General features: G+C 41.5%; 1 protein-coding gene across 3 annotated transcripts in view; it reads right to left on the bottom strand.

The window, feature by feature from the left end:
• Positions 1–435: 435 nt before the first annotated feature.
• The window catches only part of AFF3 (AF4/FMR2 family member 3), a 329927-nt gene continuing 318877 nt past the window's right edge, over positions 436–11485 (bottom strand). For 2 of the 3 annotated variants that reach the window (XM_017818481.1, XM_017818482.1), the window contains exons 17-21: positions 11325–11396; positions 9655–9748; positions 5567–5616; positions 5222–5436; positions 436–3838 (exon numbers count right to left, since the gene is read on the bottom strand). In XM_017818481.1, coding sequence (XP_017673970.1) covers positions 3717–3838; positions 5222–5436; positions 5567–5616; positions 9655–9748; positions 11325–11396 — 553 coding nt within the window. In that variant the 3' untranslated portion in view covers positions 436–3716. The remainder of the gene's footprint in view (positions 3839–5221; positions 5437–5566; positions 5617–9654; positions 9749–11324; positions 11397–11485) is intronic. The other variant, XR_001875384.1, reaches the window with a different exon arrangement.

Genomic DNA, 11485 nt, shown 5'->3' with positions numbered 1-11485 from the left:
GAATACTGTAAAGGATTAAGGCCAAGGAGTCTGTATGATCTTGCTCTCTGTGAAGATCCTATAGGCTGTTCTGCATTTGTCACATCCACCTGCAATACCTAATTCCTTTGAATCCGTCCCATTTCTTTACCAACCCTTACTGCTTCAGAAGCCTCTGTAAGCAAATTTCTCCTTCCAGGCATGATCTGGAAAAGTGGAGACTGAGGGGAGACCTCATTGTGGTCTTCAACATCCTCATGAAGGGACTTTGAGGCGCAGGTATCAATCTCTTCACTCTTGTGACCAGTGACAGGACTCCAGGAAACGGCATGAAGCTGAGTCAGGGGAGGTTTAGGTTACTTATCAGGGAAAGGTTTTTCACCCAGAGGGTGGTTGGGCACTGGAACAGGCTCCCCAGGGAAGTGGTTACAGCACCAAGCCTGACAGAGTTCAAGAAGTGTTTGGACAACGCTCTCAGACACATGGTGTGATTCTTGGGATGTCCTGTGCCGGGCCAAGAGTTGGGCTCGATGATCCTTATGGGTCCCTTCCAACTCGGCATATTCTGTGATTCTGTGATTCTTCTGGATTTGTACGGAATGACTTCTTACTTTCTCAAAATGAACCTGGACATTGCTATGGCACAAAGAAGCCTGCATATTCCCGGACTTTCACAACAGACTAAAATGAGTCCTTGTTTTTCATGGAGCCCCAAAGAAAGACAGTCTCCTCTGGTCCTATTCAGAACACACTGAGTGTCTCAGTGTGAAGAGCCTAATATTATTCAGGTTCTTAAGGTGGAGCATATGCTTAACTGGACCAGACCTGAAAGTCACATGCACTTTTTCAGACCAGGCCCTAAGAAGATCAAATGAAGTGTTTTTTGTCACTGTGCCACATTCAGTCATCTAATCAGCCACAACCCTCAGGCAAATAGCCTGAACAGAAGAGTATTCTAAATAACCTCACCAAAATAGTATAGCTGCAAGAAACCCTATGGAGAGAAAGCCAAACCCTCTAATCCATTCATCCTGTTGAACCACTAGAAATTAAGGCTCAGCATTCTCATCAGACAACACAGATGATGCCCGCACAAACACTAAAAACCAGTGTGTTTTTCCATGGAAACAATGAGTATTCAGCCAAAATAATTCAATATGAGAACAACATACAGGAAAGAACAATCATCTGCAAGAATCCTTAATACTTGGAAATGTTACAACAGAACAGCATTAATTCTTGCATTTCTTTGAAGTTTCTTGACATATTATATACATATAAAGAGTTCATCATGATTAATAAAAATATCCCAATCTTAGTAAAATAAACATGCTTCAAAGTTCCATATTTGAAACTCAAATGCCACATGTGCAAGAAAACTAAACTCCATTTAAGGCAAGTAATATATGTCACTTCTAAAATTTCTCAACATTAAATAGCAGAAAGGGCTCCCAAAACCCCAAACTTATCTGAAGATAAACATCATAGGCACCGTCAAAGAAAACAAAAGCTAATCTATCTGGAATTTCACTTTCCTGATCTGAGGAGAAATTCCACAGTACCTTCATATGGTATTGAAGCAGCTGACAGAATCTGTTGCTACTAGTCTAGTATATCCTGACAGACTTCCACAGCTGGAGATTAGGCAAGTGATAAACAGAAAGGCACCGATCAAGTTCTCCACGATACTTGTGACGAAACAAACTGTGTTCTTTCTGGGATGGGTAACAGCCAAGGTTAAGAGTGACAGGAGGACTCAGAGGTTGTGTATTTTGTCATTTAAAGGCATGTGTTCACTCTTAGAGCCAGCCACCCTCTAACACTCGAGTCCATGCTAAGAGGTGACCACAGCTGAGCTCAGGACTTCTCTTGTGGGGGAAGTATCTGAGCACTGATGGGCACATAAATATCGTCCCAGGATGTCTTGGGGCTGAGCAGCTCCTTGGTAGCTAACCTGCTGAGCTGCTCCAAAGAACAAGTGAAGGCTCTGAGCCTGAGCAATAGCTGGAGTTATGCTAAGGAGCCTTGCCAAAATCACAGCTATGTGGGGCTCAGGGTGCTCACCAGCCCATCTTTACATACGACTTGTGCTACCGAAGACATTTTACTGAGAAATCGTGCTGCATTGTTTGGTACCTTTCTTCAGAATGCAGCTCTTCAAAAATGAGGGAAGAAAAAAAAGGCAGCAAGGACCATTTAATCAACCATTTATATCAGTAGCTACTTCTACCTGTATCTTCTATTGAAAGTGTCTTTTGTACTCAAATTTCCTTAATATGTATGTAAATGAGATCAGAAAACAATAATGAAAGGGTCTAACTAGTGACTCAGACAAGAACAGTCCATTGGAAGTCACTGGAGCTGATGATTTGAGTAAAGGCTGCAAATCTGATTGCAAAAAAATTATATTTCCAATACAGAAAAACATCCTTAAATATGCGAAAATCACTTAAAATGAACAAAAATGCACTGAATGCAAGCACAGTTGATATGAACTGGCCTTGACCTCAGCTGACCCAAATTAAACTCCAATTATTGTGGGATTAATTCTTCTGGCATGAAAAACACAGCCTGTCAACAAGAACTGAAAACATCCCATAAATCAAGAAGCGTTAAAGCCTAGTTGAGGATTATGCATGGAGAGTGAGAGGATTATGATAGGAAACAGTTCTTAGCCTGATGAGCAGCAAACTCAGCTTCCCAGATAAAGGAAATTGCATGTAATGCTCCCATACAGCTTGGAAGAAAATGCTGCAAGCTTCTGCTAGATGAAAAAGATAGGAAAGTCAAAATCTGCAGGATGGAGCCTTCCCATGGAAAGCCAACAACTGTTATAAATATCTGTCTCTGTGTGTGTGCAGCTGAAATTAAAACATTTTCTTTCCTAAGTGGATTGCTGTTTGCCATATTTTTTCATTATCTATTTACTGTCAGTAACAAAATGCAATTTTCCACTGTCTCTTTTAAGTTCTTGCTATCAGCATATCTGTTTTCAGGCCTTTTGCTTGATACCGTAGGTTGTACTGTTGGTGAGGAACTGAACGAGAGATAAAGTTACTTAAAAAGACAGGAGATAAAGAAACGCATGCAATTTGTTGAAACTTATTGCACATTAAGGAATGCCATCTTTGTCTGACTTAATGGGGCTACACAACTCCTCTCTGTGCTCCAGTGGAGAAGTAACAGGGAGATGGCACATTAATACTGAAACTTCTGTGACGTGCCCATGCTCGCAGTAAAAGTTCTCCATGTCTATCATTTGCCCTCATTCATTCCAGTTCAGGAGAGCCCTTGTGTATGTGCTTAAGCTCTGCTGAAGTCATCAGGATTTCAGTACCAGCTTAAAGTTAAGAATCTATTCTGAGCTTTCCTGAATAGGGATCTGTGCTTATTGCACTCGGCTCAATCAACCCATGAGATTTTGTTTTTTGAGTTTTTTAGTACAAGAATAGAAAGGGTATGTTTTGTGCATCAAGATCAGTTCTTTATAGTATTTCTAGTGTATGAAAATGTTTTGAGAGTGATGTAGAACAAACAATTCATTCTGAAGAGACATCACTGTATATTGTACCGCTGCACACATACATGTCTACAGTCAGAAAAATTTTGCTCAGTATTGAAGAAATATTCACCTTTGTTTGGATCAATGCTGTGGCTGACTATTTCTGTAGCACAGTGTCCAGAATAACTGAGTTATCCATGAAAGGTATACTGTCCATGTGAATGGCAAGCAGTCATTATGACAAGTGAGCACTATTCCGCACCCAGTGAAGTCCTTGCTGAGTGTACTGAACTAAATGCTCCATACTGCTGTGCAAGGTGATAGGTCCCATCAATGCATCCAAATCATTAAAAAAATCTGCAGGAAAAAAAAAGATTCAGCATCAGAAGAGTGAACCTTTATTTGCTGCTTGTCACCCTTTAATAGATTTTATTCTCTTGCAAATTGAGTCAAGCTGAACATTTCATGGGAATGAAAGTTTAGCACTGGTGAGATTAATTTTAAAGCGCTGTGGTTCATGATGTTACAGGCTGATGCACAACAATTTTCTTTTTAAAGAACAAAACAGTTCTTCAGCTTTGCTTTTCAATAATTTCCATTGAGTCTTGATAAAGCAAACAGATGCTGGGCAAGATTTATTCTGAGATTAGGGACAACTAAATCAAAAAGTCTACACACAAGTGTCTAATGATACATATGTGATATGCTAGATATTTAAGCTACCATGACAGAGAAACAGAGGCCTGTACAACATGGTAAACTCAGCCTAAGGAGTAATTTGGCTAACTAGACACTAGGCATTAGAATAACAGAATTGTTTGGGTTGGAAAGGACCTTAAAGATCACCCAGTTCAAACCCCTATGCCATGGATAGGGACAATGCAATACTCTCAGGTAGTTGATATGCACAGCCTGGACTGGAGATCTAACATAGGATGTACAGGAGACAGAGTGGCAGTGCAGGTATGGACACCTCAAATGGCATTGGGTGGCTGTGGTTAGCCACATGGATTGTATCTCTGTCTCCCTTTCAGGGTGAACCCAACAGCACTCTGAACTCTGCTGTTTGTATTGAACAAAGCTCCATCAATTGCAATGGGAGATGAGCCCCCCAACTCACATGTACACACCTACACTTAGGTGTCCTGTTATGACTTCAATTCTGCCCTTGTCCCTGCCTTAAATACATAAATTATCCTGAAAACCAGGGAATCATTTACCATCAAGTCAGATGCTGAGGCACATGCTCATGGAAACCATTTCAGAAGAAGAGAAGTTTGCACTGAAGAGGGAGTGAAGCACCTCACTGCCATTTGTGTACGCTTTGGATGGAGGGAGGGCTAGGGGCTGTTCATTCCTTCTGCAGAAAGAAATTCTTCTCCTGCTTTTTGATGTGGTCTGGCTAAACACATCTCATCCACGTCCGCGACTTTGGGGGCAAGAAGCTCTTTCTCTCCAGAATGACACAGATGGCAGTGAGTGCCACCCACAGCTATGTCTGCAACTGGTCTGTCACAAGTCCTGGCCACCCAAATAAAGGAAAAAATTACATTCTTCTAAGTGAGACAGCAATCAAAATTGCCTTTTTGGGCTGTTTTGGAACAGACTATGAACAGACCAAAGGAGAAAAACGCCCCTGCATCCCTACTTTGCAGACAGGTTTCCTATCAAAATAGTTATTTTCCTGATCCAAATCATGTAACAGTCTTCTGAAATAGCCCATTGCCTTTCCTTGCTCACCTCTGTTTTCCTTGGCCAAGTTGTCAGCCATCTCCCAGTAGTCATAGCTGTGGAGGATGCTGTTGGTGATGCTGACGTGGTTGGCGGCCATCTGATGAATGCGCTGAGGAATGCTGATGATAGGAGATGGGGAAGGGGCCCCTGTGCTTCCCTGGGATCCTACAGAGCTGACTGGAGATGGACTGGGGGACATAGGTGATGGAGTTCCTGTGCTCCTAGAAACAGATGTTCATACAGTTATTGAAAAGGTGTTGGGATTAAAATCACCAGAGTATCAGACTATACTGCAGGTAAGAAAATACGGTTTCTGACTTCCAATCTGATGTAAGTTTCTGTGCAACTTACTTTCCACTGGCACCCCAAGGAGACGGGTTCTGTGCAGATTTTGATGAATTCTGGAAAGGAAAGAGTAACTCACAATGCATATAATTTATATAAGACTACAAAATGAAAACAGTAGAGTGTAAAAATACAGAAATGTAAAGAAAATGAGGCAATTGCATCTCATGATGCAATAAATCCAGTCAGCCTTTTTTTGGTGTTGTGATGAAGCACTGCTGCAGAACAGACTTGAATCATAGTCTATTAAACATCCTGGGATAGGGGCTGATTAGGAAAACACATTAGCTGAAATGGAACCTTTCCACAGAAATCCTGGGAATTCAGAAAAGTGATGTCAGGACTTTGTGAAGTTTAGGCTGGAATTTCTTGTGATGGAAAAAATCAGAAAGCTTTCCTCCTACTCTCCTGCCCCCACTGACAAATGTCATTCCTCTAGGACCTTCAAGACTGCAAGTCTGCTCAGCTTGGCTTACCACAGAGATGTGAATCGGGGCTCCCTCAGCTCAGGTAGCTGTTCTAACCACGAGGCTCAAGAATCTCCCTCACAATTGCTCCTCTTGAGCTGTTTCCCTTGGTCTGAACACAACAGCATTCACAGGGTCAGAGAGACTGCTTGTGTAGACTGGTGGTTTTCCTAGCTGAAGGATTCCCCCCCCAGAACTCCCCAGAAGGGGACATTAGATCATTTAGTGTATACCTGGAGTCATTAAGACTCTATCTGGTATACTTCCTTAGACTAAAGAATTTCATTGCTTGCGGAGAGACCACTTTGTACAAGCACTGCATATACAGAGCAGGATAAATCTAGGTATCAGCAGTAATGGAGACTGGATACATAAAATGATTCTAGTATTTAACCTGCAAGAGCTGAGGGGAATTTACTGGCAGGTTCCTGCCCACTTGACCTGTGGAAAAACTCCTCCCCTCTCTCAAGTGCAGTGACTGATTTAATCCTGGGCCTGTGAGACAGAAGGATGTAAAAACCAGAAGTCTAAGAAACCAAGCTTTGCTAGTCCATCCCATCCACAGCCTCATATTCAGCAATGGCCAGGCTTTGATTCTTTAGAGGAAAGTGACCTCCTTGCATTCTCCCCTGAAACTGTACATGCAGGTAATTGTGTGCTGGAGAACAACCTTCCCTTCTTGACATCCATGGGAGAACAAGCAAAGTCCTGCAGCTTGAGATCTGTTTATGGATATTGTTTTAAATGCAAGGATGCAGGTGTTGTAAACTGCAGGAGTTACAAGCAGTAACAGAAGTACAAAAACTCTTGGTCTCTCATGGCTTAGGAAGGAAAAACGGTAATCAGACGTTCATGGATTTCAAGCCAGGAGTAATCCCCCAGGGCATGTACTCTGCAATTTCTGTTTTCCACCAATCATGAAGCTTTTACAAGAAGCTAAATTACTTTTGAACTGTATTTTATTCTTTTTAAAAGGGATAGCTAGTGATATTGAAATCCTAAGACACTATTTATCTTCCTTGTTGTCCTGTGTCCTGTTTTAGTCTTTTGCAGGCCTCACAGTTAGAAAAACAGACACTGTTTCTCAGTTTTAAGGCTGAATTTTCCTAACTTCAGTGCTGGCTTTTGGATTTTGTTGATCCAATGCCAGCAAAACTGCATGTCACTTGGTATTATCAGTTCCACTTCCATATGCACAATGATTATATCCTCTCTTAATCTGTTCTGCACTAAGATGGACATATCTCCTGAGCCTCTCTTCGAATATGTTTGTTGTCTCGCTTTTGATGCGTCCTCTGAATTGCCTCTTGGGTTCTCATATCTTTCATGGGCACCCCAACACTGGCTGTATTTTAGCAGTGATCACACCAGTACCATGTGTGCCCTGGCATTCTTCCTGCATTTTGACACTGGTCTTCCACATCCCAGGTAAATGATATGACAAGTTAGCTTTTGGGGTTTTGGGGTTTTTTTTGGCAGGAAGGGCTAATGTGTGAAAAAAAAAGGAAAAGTTTTCATTTACCATCGTAAATAAAACCAACGTGGGAATCCTTAGCATTCGTTCTTCCTGCAGAATAGTTTCATTTTTTCCCCCCCTTTCTTTTCTGATCTGTCGCAGAATTACTGGCCTTCATCTTTCTAGTGTAATGGAAACTGAGTATACTTGAAGAGTTGGAGGCAGGAAAATATGGAAATCAAAGTAGAGTCAAGGATACTTCCACTGTACATGTACACTGTACATGTACATGTAACTGTACAACTTCCCCCACATCTTTTTTTCTCATGTTTTAGGTATATTGTCCAGCTTTATCTCAGTTCTGCACCAGAAAGGTGGGGGTAAGGATTCAAAACAGTGTAATGTTGTAAGGGACCATCTCTTACCCCACTTTGCCTACTGCTAACCATCTTCCTGGTTTCTTTATACTTTCAAATGTGCCTGCCCCCTGAATATCTGTGCCTTCTTTTTAATTCTCTGCCACATTAGTTTTTTTTAGAATGGAAATAAAAGACTTAAAAGGAGATTTAAATAATAATTTTTTATTTTCTAAAGGAAAAGTGTGTCTAATTTTCCCTGCAAACGTGTGTGACAAGGTTTAAAATCTTTCTTTGATTGATAATATATGTGGAAGTTCTTAATGCAGTCAGCATTTCATGTAACTTGGTTTTGAAAGCTTTTAGATACCAAATATGAAAGGAGTAGAGAATTGGCTTGTTTTCCACTGAAAATTATAGCAAATGGATTTTTTTTCCATTTTTACTTTCCAAGGTGAGAATACTTTCTAATGTGAAACTACGCTATCATTATATCAGCAGGAGCTATGAAAAAAAACAAGCTCTTCTTGACTACAGCAGAGTGTAAGTCCATTTTATGTTTTCTGTGAAACAGTTTCTGTCTGCTGGTAGGAGACATTTTACATGGTTGAGAGCCTGACCATCCTTTTCTTAATGCAGCTATTCTCTGAACTGGTAAAGAAAAATAAAGTACTGTAATAGGCACATATTTCTTTCCCCTGAAATCAAGTCATTGTTAGAGAAACATAACGTGTTGAGTTATATATCTTGCAAAATTTTTTAAGCAATTACATTGACTTCAATTTCTATTTGACAATAACGGATCTGTCAATTCCGTTCACTGTCTTCACATGTTCAGAATCTGGTCATGAGCGTTCGTGCTTGTATTTGAATTTTTTTATTAACAAAATGTCAAAGGATGGATGTTTTTCATTTCAAGATTCCTCAGTCTGCAAAAAAACCCACTAGATGAGCCCTGGGTTCAAAGACTGTTCAGGTCCCCCAAAGCAGTTTGTCTTAAAGTACTTGTATGTTCATACTTTTTTTAAAAATCAGGATGATAAAGGCTTATTTTTGTGTTTGTACATCAAACGCTGGCTGGATTGACTGCTAGGCGAGCTCCACTTGGAAGGTTTTGCTCTTGACATGCTTTCCAGGAAAGGTTGCCTGTCAAAATATATTAAAATACTTCGAGGGACTTCTGGTCTTTTTCAAAATAACCAGTGTTTGGACTTGGCAGAGAGCGAAAACCAGAAGCAGGGGAAGCAAAGTAGGAAGGAGAAGCCAACAGTGCTGTGTCAAGTACATGGCAGGTGGTCTTTTTGCCCTCTGATGCTTCTGTACAACTCCCACTGAAGACAGCGTGGGCTGTTTGACCCAGTTGCTTGGGTAAGAAGATGGTCCCACTGCACTGTCCTACCTATCGATCCTGCTAAGTGGAAGCCCTGCATCTGAGGACTGATCTAAATCAAAGTCTTCAACTAACAGGTTGTCTAGTGGGAGGTGTTATCCTCGAGGGGATTCTCAGAGCCAAATCTGCAAAACCTATTCATAACAGAGCAGGACAATTGACCAAGAATAATCTGAAAGTACCTGTTTGTTAGCACAATACATTTATCATCCTTTGTGAAGGGACACAGTATGTATTTTTCAGAGAGGGGCCCTTGTGAAGACAACAGACCTGACTAGAGATCAGGTGTTGCCATGGGAGTCTATGGTAAAACTCCACTGACTTCACAGGGGAAAAAACTCAGCCCAGCACAGCTACTGTTTTAGTACAGTGCTCCATCCCCTGTAATGATACATTGATCTAAACCCATGCCATAAGTAATGCACCTTGAAATACTCAATAAGCGCTTTTGAATACTTGACCGCGTGGTCTCTCTTGAGTCGGAACATCCTCCAGTACAGAAGAGCCAGGCAGCGGTAACTAGAATATAAGGGAGAGCAGAAGGTAAAGGGTGACCCCTAAACAGAAATCCCAATGGATTGGCAAGTGTGGGAATGCCCCACAGTAACACCACTTTCAAAGCAAAAACCTAGTGTGTTTTGCTTTTCCTTTGGCAGCAGAGGCCTTATTTTAAAAAACAGTATTTAGTCCTGGAGCCAACCCAGAGCAGCAGAAGGTGCCTGAGTTTGGAAGTGCAGACCTCTCCCCACCTCCCTGAGCCCAGGAGCTGCCCAAACCTCAGCGAACCCCTTAATTAGCAAATTGCTCCTGAAAAAAACAGTGCCAGCCAGGGTTGCTCAGCCTGCCAGTCTCCTGTCCTGAGAGCCGGCGGTGAAATCCCGGCTGTGGCCGCTGGAGGACAGTGTCTCCCCAGGAGAAGCGGGGCCGGGAGCGGGGCGGGCTGGCAGCCTGCCCGGCGGGCGCCGGGAGCAGCCGGGGGATGCGGCGGCCTCGCAGCCTCCACCATCACTCTCCCTCTGTCACCTTCACAGGTACAGCACATATGCAAATGGTGTCAGCTCATCTGCTGGCTGGCAGACGGTGAGTTAAGATTGCCATTCATCGCCCAGAGAAGGCTCCGTCTGCTTTCCCTCGCGCTGACCTTTCTGCTGCTGAAACAGATGCAGCAGCTCCCTGAATTTGGATGTGGTTCCTCACACACCGAAGCACTCCAGCAGTTCTCAGCAAGCCTTCCTAATGCGGCTTTAAATATTCTATTTTAACCATTCTTTAGTCATTCTCCCACCTAAGCGTTTTTAAAGCAATTGCCATTAATGCATTCTGTGCGCCTGCCGATGACACAGCAAACCAGTGACAGATAAAGGGCATTAAAAAAAATAGTAACTCTGAATATTTTGCTCCTTTTTATACAAATGATTAATTAGGGCTCCTTATTTATGGAAGCTAAAGATGCATTTCATTTGGATTTTTAACAGATGGTTAATAGATGTTAAAAACACACTTGCTGATTGTAAATGTCCACTTACTGAGACTCACTAAGCATGTAATAGGTATTTTATGTATTAACTACATAGATATTAAATTAAAATTTGATTTTAATAACATTCTACTACTTTACTAGCAATCAGCAAGCATCCTATAGAATCTAAGGTGCTTACATATATATCTAGAAAACTCAATTTAGTAGATAATCTAAGAGGCTTAATTATCCCCATCACCATATTGCCCTTCATATAATATAAATATAATTTATGATTATTGAGCCTAAAATGTCAGCCATAAAAGAACTTAGTGAGCTATTGGTAAAAAAGTACATCAGTCATAAAAACAACAAACCATCAGGCATTTAAAAATTAATTACACTGACATACCATAGCCAACCTGTCACAGTCAATAAATAAGTATGAATTGCTTATATACAGAGACAGAATGCAGACCTGGTACAGTGATACAAGGGCTGGACCTTCCTAGAGCAGAAGTATTCTCTTAAATTCAACAGAGAACATCATTCTATCTGGCTGCGTCCAGCATCTGATTTTCAAGAACTGGCTTACTGCAGAAAAGAAGCCTTTTGAGGAAAGCTTGATCTACTAACCATAATGCTGCCAGCTGTTTGTCTTCTGGCGTGGCATTGGGGCCTGAGTGGGTTTTTAGTCTCACTGCATACCTTAAGCGAAAGGAAAAAAGCCAATGTGAGTTAACTGAGACAGCTTTATATTACTGATTAGAGAGCTAAGCTGGCCAATGTAATTTGGT

This window comes from Lepidothrix coronata, unplaced genomic scaffold (genome assembly GCF_001604755.1).
Source record: "Lepidothrix coronata isolate B3197 unplaced genomic scaffold, Lepidothrix_coronata-1.0 Scaffold68, whole genome shotgun sequence".
Taxonomy (NCBI): Eukaryota; Metazoa; Chordata; class Aves; order Passeriformes; family Pipridae; genus Lepidothrix; species Lepidothrix coronata.
This window is presented reverse-complemented; position numbering and strand designations above follow the sequence as displayed.